The sequence below is a fragment of the Pongo pygmaeus genome, chromosome 10, assembly GCF_028885625.2.
Source record: "Pongo pygmaeus isolate AG05252 chromosome 10, NHGRI_mPonPyg2-v2.0_pri, whole genome shotgun sequence".
Classification (NCBI taxonomy): Eukaryota; Metazoa; Chordata; class Mammalia; order Primates; family Hominidae; genus Pongo; species Pongo pygmaeus.
In genome coordinates this window covers 93,484,802-93,500,170 of record NC_072383.2, presented here as the reverse complement: position 1 = coordinate 93,500,170, position 15,369 = coordinate 93,484,802, and the positions used below count along the sequence as shown (strand labels likewise).

Here is a 15,369-nt window from a genome sequence, read left to right as displayed (position 1 = left end):
GTCAAGAGTAGGAATAGGACTGCAAGAGCTCTCCTTTTATGTATCCAAGTCATCCAGTTCTCTTAGAGATTGGAGCAGCTCTATGTTAGACCAAGAGTCTAAAGGAAAAACAGTTTGTTTATTTAAATTGAACATGAAGAGTTTCTGTACTTGTCAGAAGCCCTTTGGGAGAACAGGAAGCAAAAATTTCTCCTGAAAACTCATATCTGAAGACAGATTTTAGGAAGCCTACGATCAGGGTTTCTCTCAACCATGTTTGTTTTTTAAACAGGGTCCCCTCTGTCACCCAAGCTGGGGGTACGGTGGTGGCACAGTAATGGCTTGCTGCAGCCTCGTCCTCTCAGGCTCCAGTGATCCTCTCACCTCAGCCTCCCAAGAAGCTAGGGCTGCAGGCACATGCTACTGTGCCTGGCCAATTTTTCCTATTTTTGTAGAGACGAAGTTTCATTGCGTTACCCAGCTGGTCTCGAACTCCTGGGCTCAAGTGACCCTCCCACCTTAGCCTTCCAGATTGCTGGGGTTATGTGCACGAGCCTCCCTACCTAGCTGGGATCTGATTTTTTTTTTTTTTTTTTTTTTTTTTTTTGAGACGGAGTCTTGCTCTGTCACCCAGGCTGGAGTGCAGTGGCCCGATCTCGGCTCACTGCAACCTCCGCCTCCTGGGTTCACGTCGTTCTCCTGCCTCAGCCTCCTGAGTAGCTGGGACTACAGGCGCCCACCACCACGCCCGGCTAATTTTTTGTATTTTTAGTAGAGACAGGGTTTCACAGTGTTAGCCAGGATGGTCTCGATAACCTGACCTCGTGATCTGCCTGCCTCGACCTCCCAGAGTGCTGGGATTACAGGCGTGAGCCACTGCGCCCGGCCAGGATCTGATTTTATATAACCTATAAGATTATTTGTCCTGTTTATGCAAGATTTGTTATATATTTGTCACTTGATGCTTTAAGGTGCTCTAAATACTTAGGCTCTGAAATCAAATTTCATCTACCACTTACTAGCTATATAACATTAGGCAAGTTATTTGACCTCTTAGTGCCTCACTTTCTCATCTGTAAAATAAGAGTAATAAAAGTATCTATCTTACAGATTGGGCTTTAGCATGTAATTGCTAGGTGAGGCAGTGGCCTCTTGCCATATATTTTGGAAAACTTCACTTAGCCCTGTCTACATGATTCAAGGTTAGAATGATAATTGGTTTTATTGACATATTAACTCCTTTAAGAAAGGAAGGGAACTAGGTTTCCTTGACAAACTGCTCTGCCCAGACATTGTGCTCTCTTGTATATCTTTGTATTAAATTGTTATGACAACTGTATGGTAAGCTTCTCTGATAAATTGCCCCAAAACTCTGAAGTCACAAGATGAAAGTTTTCTATGTTGGCTAAGAGCTTTTAGGGGCAAAAACTTAAGAATCTAGTTAGATATGTTGCTAGATAGAAGAGAATATATAAGCTTCTAAGTTTTAGGTGACTATTAAAGCATTTAAAATTGTAACTAATGTACTTTTTATTCAAATATAAGAAAATTTCTTAGGGCGGTGCTTAATATTATGGGCTTTTCTGGGCACAGTGGCTCAAGCCTGTATCCCAGCAACTCAGGAGGCTGAAGTTGAAGAGTTCCTTGAGGCTAGGAATTTGAGACCAACCTGGGAAACATAGCGAGACTCTGTCTCTAAAAATAAAAAAATTACCCAGGCATGGTGGTACATGCCTGTAGTCCCAGCTGTTTGGGAGGCTGAGGCAGAGGATTACTTGAGCCAAGGAGTTCAAGGCTGCAGTGAGCTATGATCCTGGCACTGCACTCCAGTCTAGGCGATAGAGTGTCTCTAAAAAACGGTCTCAAAAAAAAAAAAAAGCATAGACTTTGGCAGTCAGCCAGTCCCACCTCTGCTATTTGGGTCATTTTTCTGGTTGGCAATAGAGGAATGATGATTTCTATCTCACAGAGTTGTTATGGGAGTTAAATAAAATGCATATATAGGTATTAATTATGTAAGAACATGATAACTGGTAGGGTTTTCAGTAAATGATTTTTGGACCATTGATTAATTTGGAGAAGGCACAAAAATTGTTTTATTCTACTGATTCACCAAAATAAATCTCACAGAAACTGATTGTTACAATAAATGAAACATCATGGGAACATATGTGTTATTTTAGTATTAAGAACGTCAAAAAGGGCCAGGCGCCGTGGCTCACGCCTGTAATCCCAGCACTTTGGGAGGCCAAGGCAGGCAGATCACGAGGTCAGGAGATCGAGACTGTCCTGGCTAACACAGTGAAACCCCGTCTCTACTAAAAATACAAAAAATTAGCCGGGCATGGTGGCAGGCGCCTGTAGTCCCAGCTACTCAGGAGGCTGAGGCAGGAGAATGACGTGAACCCAGGAGGTGGAGCTTGCAGTGAGCCGAGATCGTGCCACTGCACTCCAGCCTGGCGACAGAGCAAGACTCTGTCTCAAAAAAAAAAAAAAAAACACCAAAAAGAAAAACCATGAAGAAAGTATTAATAAAAAGATACCATTAAGGGGTTGGCCCAATAGGCCATAGAAGACAACTTAAAAGGCTTCTCATTAGGTTAGCATGGGAAAGGATTTACAAAAGAATTTAATAAATTTAAATCAAATATATAAAGCATCAAATATATGAAAATCTATGAATTAAAAATTATACTCAGAAAAACTCATGTATCACAATTAGAAATTGCTAGGATATCAACTTCTTGCTCTGAAAATTGATAACAAAGTAAAAGAAAAATAAAGTACTTACCTGCCTTTCCTGTACAAATTATATTTCTGAGTTGTCAAAGAGTTGAGAGAAAATTCTTTTTTGTAAAAGAATTGTAGCTAATGCACAAGTAACATACACATTTTCAACAAACATTAAAAAATGAAGACAAGCCGGGCACGGTGGCTCATGTCTGTAATCCCAGCACTTCGGGAAACTGTGGCAGGTAGATCACTTGAGCCCAGGAGTTTGAGACCAGCCTGGGCAACATGATGAAACCCCATCTCTACAAAAAATTAAAAAATTAGCTGGACATGGTGGTGTGCGCCCGTAGTCAGGAGGCTGAGGTGGGAGGATCACTTGAACCCAGGAGGTGGAGGTTGCAATGAGCTGAGATCACACCACTGCACTCCGGCCTGGGTGATGGAGTGAGACTCTGTCTCAAAAAAAAAAAAAGACAAATCGAAAGATCAGTGTCTTACCTATATAAAGAGAGTTTTCAACTCCAGTGACAAAAAAGTGAAGAGAATAATGGGTAACTGATCTATTTCTTTTAATGTTTGTGTTTAACACAGTGCCTTTTAACACAATTAACACAGTGTCTGGCAAAAGTTGGCATCCTAGGAAGTCTGTTCAACACTTCATTTGCCGTTTTTTCCGCCACTCTTCACTAGTATTCTTTATATTCCGTACAAGTTTATAGTTTGTATAGTAAGTTTTAGAAATTGTACTCAGGAGGCTGAGGCAGGGAGGATCACTTGATACCAGGAGTTCAAGACCAGCCTGGGCAACACAGCAAGACCCCATCTCTAAAAATGAAAAAACGACCCAGGCATAGCAGTGCACACCTGTAGGCTCTGCTGCTCAGGAGGCTGAGGTAGGAGGATCACGTGAGCCCAGAAATTTAAGGATGCAGTGATCTGTGGTCGTGCCACTGTACTCCAGTCTGGTTGACAAAGGGAGACCTTGTCTCTTAAAGTAACATATACGGCCGGGCGCGATGGCTCACGCCTGTAATCCCAACACTTTGGGAGGCCGAGGCGGGCAGATCATGAGGTCAGGAGATCAAGACCATCTTAGCCAACATGATGAAACCCTGTCTCAGCTAAAATACAAAAAATTAGTTGGGCATGGTAGCATGTGCCTGTAATCCCAGCTACTTGGGAGGCTGAGGCAGGGGAATCGCTTGAACCCGGCAGGCAGAGGTTGCGGTGAGCTGAGATCATGCCACGGCACTCCAGCCTGGTGACAGAGCGAGACTCCATCCCAAAGGAAAAAAAAAAAAAAAAGTAACATATAAACATTTCTTAAGAAATACACCTGATGTTTTTAAACTTGTATTTTCCTCAAGAAATTTCTGAAAGCTCAGCACTTTTAACTTTCCAGGTTTCATTTATCATACTGTTCTTTTGTTGGCATATCATAATCTATAATTGGATATTTCAGATTGAAAACAATAGTGATACCAATTCACAGAATTTTAATACCCTTTTTTTTAAAGGCTGAATCATGTCAGGGAGATTTAAGTACATTGGCCAGTGTGGTTACATCATTAGCGAATCTTGGAAAAACTAAAGATCTTTCTCAAAATAGTAATGAAATGTCTATGATTGAAAGCTTAAGCAATGATGATACCTCTTTGTGTGAATTTCAAGAAATGCAGACCAACGGTGATGTTTCAAGGTAAGGTATCTTTTGATTATCAATGTCCTTTTGTTTACATGTCTTTCAGTATTTAGAACATTTTTATGTTAAATGCTATTTATAAAAGTTTCAGAAAACAAATACAGGTTGATTATCCCTTATCTGAAATGCTTTGTTCAAACCAGAAACATTTCAGATTTCAGATTTTGGAATGTTTGCATTACTCTGGGTACCATGCAGGCCTTTCTCACCTGTTCAAAAATATCTTTACACCACAAAGAAGAGAATATGCAAAAATCCACAGTGAGTAATGCACATAGGTCTTGGCTCATGGGGAATCGGGGGAACCTGCCATTGGCATGTCTGGCCTGTACATGTGCCATTTTATCATCCTTAGGGGGCATGCTTGCTTGGGGGAATCTGAGCGTATGCAGAAAAGATTTATCTCAGCTGGGAGGATCTTTTTTCCCTTGGGGACAGGGAATAAACACTGAATAAACTGTTACACACCTGCATTTTGACTGCAACCCATCATGAGAGGTCAGGTGTGAAATTTCCACTGGTGACATCATGTTGGTGCTCAAAAAGTTTCTGATTTTAGAGCATTTTGGATTTTAGTATTAGGAATGCTTAACCTACATTTCTATTTTCACTTAGAAAATTTAAGGCATATTAAGTTTTAACTGAAAACCTGCATTCATTATGAAAGGTTATATTCTAAATGACAAAATCGGTAAGTGAATATTAGAAGATTAGAAATGTAGTCTTAAAACTTAGGAATTTTTTTCTTCTAAAGATGAAGATGTGTATGGAGAGTGAAACACTTGTCTTTCTAGGCAATCATATTGATCCTGCTCCTCAATTTCTAGTGATGAAAATTCATGTAAAAGATTTAGTTTAATCAACTACAATTTTAAGTTACACTTGAAGAAAGTAGTATCAGAATTCTGTTTTTTATTCTGTAAATATTAATGCTTAGGATATAGAAACAATTTATTCAGGGTTTTCCTACACTGCGTTTATCATTTAAAATATTGAATAAGCTGAACACATTAGTGTATAGGAGGCTGAGGCGGGAAGATCACTTCAGCCTGGGATTTTGAGTCAACCGGCAACTAGACCCCATCTCTAAAGGAAAAAAAAAAAGAGATGATAAAAATACGCTGAATTGGCTGGGCACGGTGGCTCACGCCTGTAATCCTACCACTTTAGGAGGCCAAGCGGGGTGGATCACCTGAGGTCAGGAGTTTGAGACCAGCCTGGCCAACATGGTGAAACCCCATCTCTACTAAAAATGAAAAAATTAGCTGGGTGTGGTGGCGCATGCCTGTAATCCCAGCTACTTTGGAGGCTGAGGCAGGAGAACCGCTTGAACCCCGGAGGTGGAGGTTGCAGTGAGCTGAGATCACGCCACTGTACTCTAGCCTGGGCGACAGAATGAGAGTCTGTCTCAAATAACAACAAAATATAATATATATACTGAATAAACTACATTTAAGAGTCACAATAAGTAATACTTTGTTGAACATGAGATTTTAAGGAACTCTGGGAGCCCTGTTGAAAAATATGGGGAACTATTTTGAGTAATTATTTGCTAACATTAGTTTGTTGTTATTCTAATATCAAATTGTTACAGTTTAGATTTAGCTATGTGACCACACATTTTAAAATACTCTCTGCCCGGGTGCAGTAGCTCATGCCTGTAATCTCAGCACTTTGGGAGGCCAAGGTGGCAGGATTGCTTGAGTCCAGGAGTTGGGAGACCAGCCTTAGCAACATAGTGAGGCCCAGTTTCTACAGATAATTTAAAAATTAGCTGAGCATGGTGGTGCGCACATGTAGTCCCAGCTACTCGGGAGGTTGAGGTGGGAGGATCGCCTGCTTGAACCCAGGAGTTCAGGATTACAGTGAGCCATGATCATGCCACTGCACTCCAGCCTTGCTGACAGAGGGAGAATGTGTTTCGAAAATAAACATGAGTAAAATGTTTTCTGAATTTTTAAATAAAATTTAAGACCTATTGTACTGTGTATAATAAAGTTGACATAAGTTCTTACCCTTGTTCTAAGTAACTTTTGTATACAAAATAAATAGGCTGATAGTCTTGTAGTATCATATATATATATATAATATATATAATGTTTTTAAAAAATAATTCATTAAAAAATTTCGTTTAATTTAGACAGGGTCTTGCTGTGTCACCCAGACTGGAGTACAGTGGTGTGATCATAGCTCACTGCAGCCCTGCCCTCCTGGGCTCAAGCGATAAAATATATAACTTTTAAAAACATATTATTATATGAAAATATGAAGATGCTTCTCCCCCTTAATTATGCAAGATTTTAAAAAGAGACTTTAGGCCAGGCATGTGGCTCATGCCTGTAATCCCAGCACTTTGGAAGGCTGAGGCGGGCATATCACTTGAGTTCTAGACCAGCCTGGCCAGTTTTTTAGGCTTAAATCTTAATTACAGAATCCTATGTAGAATTGTTATTTTATTGCAGTGTTTGGTCAAGCTCACAGCTTCTGATGTCTTCATACAGGGCATTTGACACTCTTGCAAAAGCATTGAATCCTGGAGAGAGCACAGCCTGCCAGAGCTCAGTAGCGGGCATGGAAGGAAGTGTACACCTAATCACTGGAGATTCAAGCATAAATTACACCGAAAAAGAGGGGCCACTTCTCAGCGATTCACATGTAGCTTTCAGGGTATTTCTCTATGTTTTTTTTAACTTGTATGTTGTGTTCCTTGATTTTGATCTACCTTTCAAAAATCAAAGTATGTTTGTTGTGCTTTTAAAGTCAGAAATATCCCTGATAGAATTTCAAAACAGCAGCTAAAACATACTCATCTGGGCCAGACACAGTGGCTCATGCCTGTAATCTGGCATTTTGGGAGGCCGAGGTGGGCAGATGACCTGAGGTCAGGAGTTCGAGACCAGCCTGACCAACATGGAGAAACCCTGTCTCTACTAAAAATACAAAATTAGCCAGGCATGATGGCGCATGCCTGTAATCCCAGCTACTCGAGAGGCTGAGGCAGGACAATCGATTGAACCAGGAGGCGGAGGTTATGGTGAACCGAGATCACGCCATTGCACTCCAGCCTGGGCAACAAGAGCAAAACTCTGTCTCAAAAAAAAAAAAAAACTCATCTGCATATAGAAAAAAAATATCTTTAGGCTTTTCTCTTCTGTTTATCAAGATACTGAATAAGCTGGGCATGTTAGTGTGCATCTATGCAGGAGGCTAAAGCCTTATGTAGATAAGATAATGGCTTAATAAAGCATCCTGTTATTAAGTCAGTTATAATAGCAGTTATTGTGTTTAAATCTATAAAAGTTAGCTTTTATAACTTTTCAGCACATTTTGTTAAACTTTAAGTATTGGCATTCATGATGTGTTGAATGGACTGCTTTTGTTCAATGCCTAGCTACTACTATATCGTAAATCAGTAAGACCCAGATAGTTTGCTCTTACCATAGTAACTACAAAGAGCTCCATTTGTTATGTATCACCTTAATTAGCTGGCTTCCAGCATTATTATAAGATACAAATTGGCCAGGTGCAGCCGCTCCCACCTGTCATCCCAGTACTTTGGGAGGCTGAGTCTGGAGGATTGCATGAGTCCAGGAGTTGGAGACCAGCCTGGGCAACATGCTGAGACCTCATCTCTATTATAAATTAAAATTACATAATAAAATTTAAAAAGATACAAATTATTTAATATATTTTAACTTTTAGTTTTTAACTTACACTTTTTAGCCATTTTGGAGAAGGTACATTTATAATTTATTTTGTTCCCATAAATAATTGTGGGTTTTGCCATTACTTTTAAGGCTGCAATTACTTTTTCACCAACCTAATTTATTTATGACAGAAACAATACATGTAGAAGACTAGAAAATCACTTTCTACTATTTGATTTGTCATTCAAATAATGCTTGGACAGAGTTATAGCCATGCTCACTGTGGAGACCCTACCTTAAGATCCTGTTGATTTGACTCCTCCATTTTAACCACTCAGCTGTGGATACTCTTAGCAAGATGTATGCAAAGGGATTAAATGCATATGGATTTCACTTAGCAATATATAGCAGTCCTGGAATACCTGAGAGTGACTGCTCATACTTTTACTATAGATTATAAAATTCCATGGATTTTTTAGGAGAATATGTACAGCTATCAAATATGTGTATCAGTAGAAATTATGAGTGCAAATTAATATTTGTATCTATAAAATTTGACTTGGTAAAAATAGCCACAGAGAAAACTCAGTGGCTTAAAATAGTGTAATTTGATGTAGTCAATAAAATATATCAGTGAAGCCAATTTTTATGTAAAATTTTACCAAAGATAATTTACATGGAAAAAATTAGAAATTTTTTTTCTACACTCTACAGGAAAATTTTTTATGAGTGCTATAAGGAAAAGTAATTGGAATAATCTGTATCATTCTAAAAAATTATGGTAAGATTTATGGACAAGGGTGGAGCAAGGCAAAACTTGATTTTTCCCATTGTTCTTACTTATTCTAAATAAAAGATACTCTTTTGTTTTCTTAGGTTTATGTTCTGCTTTGGATTTAAATGGGAGGAAGGATGAAATCAGAGAGATGTAGGAACAGGACCCATTGTGAGGGAAAAGGACCAGAGTGCTCTTTAGAAAGTAGGGGTAGTTTACCTGTTTATTGTTGATGTTGGTCCTCAAAGTTTTTGATTCCTTGAAATGTTTTGGACAGAAGAATTTGGCAAAGTACGACTTTTTTTTCTTCTTAGGATTGGCTTTTGTCATTCCATCTTTGTCTTCCTAAGTATCCTCACAGTCAGCACTATAAATTTTCTTACTCTCCTGAAAAGGACCACTTCATCTTTCTCGGAGTCTTACTTATTAGCCTTGTGAAGTCGAATGTTTTACTTTTCAGTGATTTCCCTGCTTAGCTCCTAGAGTCTGGTAATTTCATGGTTCTCACATTGAAGTTTTCTGATCATGGGTTTCAAGACCTTACATCTGTAATCAAACAACTCAATCCTTTCTTACTTGCTGAGCTGAATAGCATTTTGTTCCTCTGTTGCATTTCTATGTACACTGTAGTTTGTAGCATATTTTCACATACACTGTTTCCTTTGGGCCTCACCACATATGTTGAGGTTAGAATTTTTAATTTTTTTTTTCTTTGTGAGATAGGGTCTCACTCTCACCCAGGCTGGAGCGCAGTGGCATAATCACAGCTCACTGCAGCCTCGACCTCCTGGGCTCAAGGGATCCTCCTGCTTCAGTCTTTCATGTTGCTGAGACCACAGGCATGTGCCACCACACCCAGCTAATTTAAAAAATTTTTCTGTAGAGATGGGATCTCACTTTGTTGTCCAGGCTTATCTTATACTCCTGGCCTCAAGTGTTCCTCTCACCTCGGCCTCCCGAAGTGCTGGGATTACAAGTGTGACCCACCATACCTGGCAGGGTTAGAATTTTTATTCTCGTCTGGTGGATGAAGAAAGAGATGTAGAGATTTTTAGCGTCTTGCTCAAAGCAATCTTGGTAGTAAGGGGAAATAGTCTAATAATGAAACTTGAAGTTTGATTTTGAAAAATCAAGGGCAGTAGTAATATTTAAGATTTTTATTGGCCGGGTGTGGTGGCTCACGCCTGTAATCCTAGCACTTTGGGAGGCCTGCGCAGGCAGATCACCTGAGGTCAGGAGTTCGAGACCAGCCTGGCCAACATGACGAAATCCTGTGTTTACTAAAAATACAAAAATTAGCCAGGCGTAGTGGCGCATGCCTATAACCCCAGCTACTCAGGAGGCTGAGGCAGAAGAATTGCTTGAACCCGGGGAGGCGGAGGTTGCCGTGAGCCAAGATTGCATCGCTGCATTCCAGCCTAAGTGACAGAGCGATACTCCATCTTCAAAAAAAAAAAAAGGATTTTTATTAAACTTCATAATTTTTGGTATGATTTCATGTACTTTATTTTACTTGATTCTTAAAATCTCCTTAGAAGATTTTAAGAGTATGGTAGATCATATTCCCATTTTAGAAATTATATACATGCAACAGAAGTGAGGTGGTTTTGGAAATTGCATATACTTATTTCTAAAATTTTATTATCTTCATATTAGAATCAGTCTTTCTGGTCACCCATGTTTGCAACTTTAGAGGCAATTACTCTCCCTAAGCCTCACTCCTCTCATTCCATAACTGAATTTTAACCATTCCATTGCTTGAATTTCTCCTTTCCCCTTCATTTCCTTCACCATATTTTAGGCCTTTTAAAATTAATTTCTTGATTTGTTACCCTAATATCTTCGCTCTTAGTCTTTCTTTTCCATCTTGTCCTATGTGCTGGTACCAGCGTTATATTTGTTAAAAATCAAATTATGTCCCTCTGCTACTTACCAGCCTTCAGTAGCTTCCCATTGCCCATATGTTATGAAATTAAGTCCGGTCTCTATAACTTGACCTTTAGGGCCCTCCACATTCTGACCCAGCTGCCCATGGTTTCTCACACATGCCATTAGCTTTCTTAGCCCTTTTCTATAGCTCATTCAAGTTTTTATTTTATTCTTCCACTGAGACAATAGCACTTACTGTTTCCCAGTGAACTCTAAGTAAATAGTTACTGAATGAATATGTAATCTAGGGTCATACTGGTAATTAGGCGAAGGGATTAACAAAAAGTTGGAAGCAGAATACAGATCTCCTAACTCAAATGATTTTTTTGTATTTGTGTGGAGATGAGGTTTCACTGTGTTGCCCAGCCTGGTCTCAAACTCCTGGCCATAAGCAGTGATCTTCCCACCTTGACCTCTCAAAGTGCTGAGATGATAGGCCTGAGCCACTGTGCTCGTGCTCAGCCTCCAAGGATTTTGTTTTTGTTTTTGTTTTTTTGAGACAGACTGGCTCTATAGCCCAGGCTGGAGTGCAGTGGCGTGATCGCGACTCACTGCAACCTCTGCCTCCCAGACTCAAGCCATCCTCCCACCTCAGCCTCCTGAGTAGCTGGGACTACAGGCATGCACCACCACTCCCAGCTGATTTTTGTATTTTTTTAATACAGACGAGGTTTCATCATGTTGCCCATGCTAACTCATGAGCTCCAATGATCCGCCCACCTCTGCCTCCCAAAGTGCTGGGATTATAAGCGTAAGCCATCACACCCGGCCATCCAGTGATTTTTTAAAAGCTATATTGGCTGGGTGGGGTGGCTTGCGCCTGTAATCTCAGCACTTTGGGAGGCTGAGGTGGGTGGATCACGAGGTCAGCAGTTCAAGACCAGCCTGACCAACATGTTGAAACCCCGTCTCTACTAAAAATACAAAAAAAAAAAAAAAAAATTAGCCAGGTGTGGTGGCGGGTGCCTGTAATCCCAGCTACTCAGGAGGCTCAGGCAGGAGAATTGCTTGAACCTGGGAGGCGGGGGTTGCAGTGAGCCAAGATGGCACCACTGCACTGCAGCCTGGGCAGCAGAGCAAGACTCCATCTCAAAAAAAGCTATATCATGCAGGCTGTTATAAGATTTCAATACAGAAACTGCTAGAAAGATAATTGTAGAAGCAACTAATAACTTCTAAAACAGATTGGTCAGGTTTAGTTCTTCTCAATGCTCTTTAAAAATTCAGCTCAATATATTGAACTTTTCTAATTTGAAAAATGTGTATAATTCAATTTATAATCCTAAAGATCTACAGGCATTTTGGGGAAGCTCACTATATAGGAATAAATCTTTGTCTTTTCAGTCTCAAAGACTTGTGAAACGGACTATTGTTTCTTCAGCCAGCATTAGCTTTCTGATTCAGAATACTAGAGTTTTATTGAGCATGTAGAACAGATTATGAAACATTTTCTCTCTTTGTAAGTTAACTCATCATGGTGTAGTATTATTTTAAATAATGAGTCCCTTTAGTGTGTGTTGTAAACTATTTCCATTTTATGATTAAAGCAGCAGAAAGTTTTTCAGAGTTACCACCACTGTTGCGTAAAGCAAAACCATTATATCCAGTGTTTACACACTACAAGTATTAATATTTTATTTAAATGCAATTTTAAACTATTTTGCAAAGGGTTTTTTTTTTTTTTTTTTTTTTTTTTTTTTTTGAGACAGAGTCTTGCTCTGTCTCCCAGGCTGGAGTACAGTGGCACAATCTTGGCTCACTGCAGCCTCCACCCCCTGGGTTCCAGCTATTCTTGGCACCTCAGCCTCCCGAGTAGCTGGGATTACAGGCACACACCGCCATGCCCGGCTAATTTTTTGTATTTTTAGTAGAAACCTGGTTTTACCTCGTTGGCAGGCTGGTCTTGAACTCCTGACCTCAAGTGATCTGCCTGCCCTGGGCTTCCAGAGTGCTGGGATTACAGGCCTGAGCCACCATGCCCAGCCCTACAAAGGACTTTTTTGTTGTTGTTTTGCATCTTACTTGCCCCTTCCCCCAAAACTAGTAATTTTTGGTAATTCCCTTAGTTTTTCAGACTTTCTTTTTACTCACCTTGGGTAATTCTGAAAAGATATGATATATTTTGTTTTTTAAGATGTGGTCTTGCTCTGTCACCCAGGCTGGAGTTCAGTGGCACAATCCTGGCTCACTGCAACCTCTACCTCCTGGGCTAAAGGGATCCTTCTACCTCAGTCTGCTAAGTAACTGGGATTATAGGTGCACACCACCATGTCCAGCTAATTTTTTTATTTTTAGAGATGAGGTCTCACTGTGTTTCCCAGGTTGGTCTCAAAATTCCTAGGTTCAAGCAGCTCTTCCACCTCAGCCTCCCAAGTTGCTGGGATACAGGTGTGAGCCGTCACTCCTGGCTAAATTTTTAATTTTTTGTTTTGTGTGTGGGGTTTTTTTTTTGTTTGTTTGTTTTTTGTAGAAATGGGTCTCGTTATGTTGCCCAGGCTGGTCTTGAACTACTGGCTTCAAGCAATCCTCTCACCTTGGCCTCCCAAAGGGCTGGAATTACAGGCTCGAGCCATTGCGCCCAGCCAAGAATTGTCTTAAATAATTGTATTTTAACTTACTGCTGTAGTAAACCTTTCTCAAACATTCTTAAATATGTAAAAAATTTTCTTCTCACTTACAGAATTTCAACTATTAATTGCCCTTTTGTTTCATTACTTGGTACCATTTATAAATAGGTAAACCATTCTTGGCTAATAATGAACAAAGGCAGGGGTTTTTTTTACATTTTTGTGTAACTTTCCTTTGTTTCAAACCTCAAGCCTTTCAGATAGAAGATACCTTTGAGGGGCCAGGTGCAGTATTTTAGATAGCAGATACCTTTGACGGGCCAGGTGCGGTGGCTCAACGCCTGTAATCCCAACACTTTAGGAGGCCGAGGCAGGCAGATCACCTGAGGTCAGGAGTTTGAGACGAGCCTGGCCAATGTGGTACAACCCCGTCTCTACTAAAAATACAAAAAAATTAGCTGGGCCTGGTGGTGCACGCCTGTAGTCCCAGCTACTGGGGAGGCTGAGGAAGGACATTCATTTGAACCTGGGCAGAGAGCTGAGGTCACGCCACTGCACTCCAGCCTGGGTGACAGAGTGAGACTCCATCTCAAAAAAAAAAAAAAAAAAAATACCTTTGAGAATCTGATGAAAGCTATAATAGTTGTTCCCCAGAAAAATACATAGGGGCACATCTACCTACCCCACCCAGAGGTAGCCACTGTTAACTGTGTGGCATGTTTCCTTCTGTACTTTTTAGGTATACATATATATGTACTCTTTAACCTAAATTGGGTCATCTATTTAATACACACTGTTTTACAGCTTTTTCCACTTGGATGTCTGTGAGATTTTTTGTATACCATTACATCTCAGTTTATCTTTCCAATTTTAATGCCCACATATATTCTATAGCATGGATTATTCTTTTCTCTAGTGATAGAAATTTGGGTTGTTGCCAGCATTTAATTTCATTGTTAGATGTAGAGCTGCAGTGGACATCCTTACACATGCTTTTTTGTGCATGTATGCAAGTATTTTGCTGGAACAGAGATTTAGAAGTGGTATTATTGCATGTACTTACTTTAAAAATTTTAGTAGATAGTAGACTAATTGTTCTTCAGATTACCCCACCCTTGGTAGTGTGTACTTGGTTTTCTGTATCCTCACTATACTTGATACTATGGGTCATTTCAGTAATTACAAAGTAGAAAAAAGTTTCAACAGTGGTCAGACATTTTAAAGAACTGGATCAGCAATATAAACTGACCACTTACTAGTAGTATGTCCACAGGCATACCTGTAATTTTTAAAACATTTTTTTTTCATTTAGTGCCAGTTTGGGTTTTTTTGTTTTGTTTTGTTTTGTTCTGAGATGCAGTCTCACGCTGTTGCCCAGGCTGGAGTGCAGTGGCTCGATCTCGGCTCACTGCAACCTCCACTTCCCGGGTTCAAGCAATTCCCCCTGCCTCAGCCTCCCAAGTAGCTGGGACTACTCACCACACACAGCTCAATTTTTTTTGGTATTTTAGTAAAGATGAAGTTTAACCATGTTGGCCAGGATGGTCTCGATCTCTCGACATCGTGATCCACCTGTCTCTGCCTCCCAGAGTGCTGGGATTACAGGCACGAGCCACCACGCCCGGCCTGCCAGTTTTTTTAAATAGGGAGGTTTCACACAGAATGTGCTCTTTGAAGAACTGAAAGAGCTGGCAGTGCTGAGCCCACAATTCCATATGTTTTCACTGCACTGAATTCAATTCACAGCTCTGCCCTTTATCTGGGAATAAATATGCTCTTCCCAGTTGGTACCAGCAAGGCTGTTGCACTCCTTACTCTCCTGGCTTTGTAAGCATTTGAATTTGTTAACCCCTTAGCCTAAATGAAAGAAACATTTAGCGGACAGGATTTCTCCTTAAACTGAATTTGTTGTATGCTATCATTAATGGAGAGAAGGAAGGAAAAGAAACATACTGTTAGACCAAGACAGGAAGTAACATAACCAGGTAATATCATCCTTGATATTTGTTGAGGTTCTGCTTGTCTGAATATTAACTT

The 15,369-nt window shown here is 40.1% G+C and overlaps 1 protein-coding gene across 5 annotated transcripts in view; it reads left to right on the top strand.

Moving 5' to 3' along the window:
• The window catches only part of NR2C1 (nuclear receptor subfamily 2 group C member 1), a 45,784-nt gene that overhangs the window by 11,510 nt on the left and 18,905 nt on the right, over positions 1–15,369 (top strand). For all 5 annotated transcript variants that reach the window (XM_054445402.2, XM_054445401.2, XM_054445403.2 and 2 more), the window contains exons 7-8: positions 4,230–4,411; positions 6,916–7,081. In XM_054445402.2, the coding sequence (XP_054301377.1) occupies positions 4,230–4,411; positions 6,916–7,081 (348 nt within the window). The remainder of the gene's footprint in view (positions 1–4,229; positions 4,412–6,915; positions 7,082–15,369) is intronic.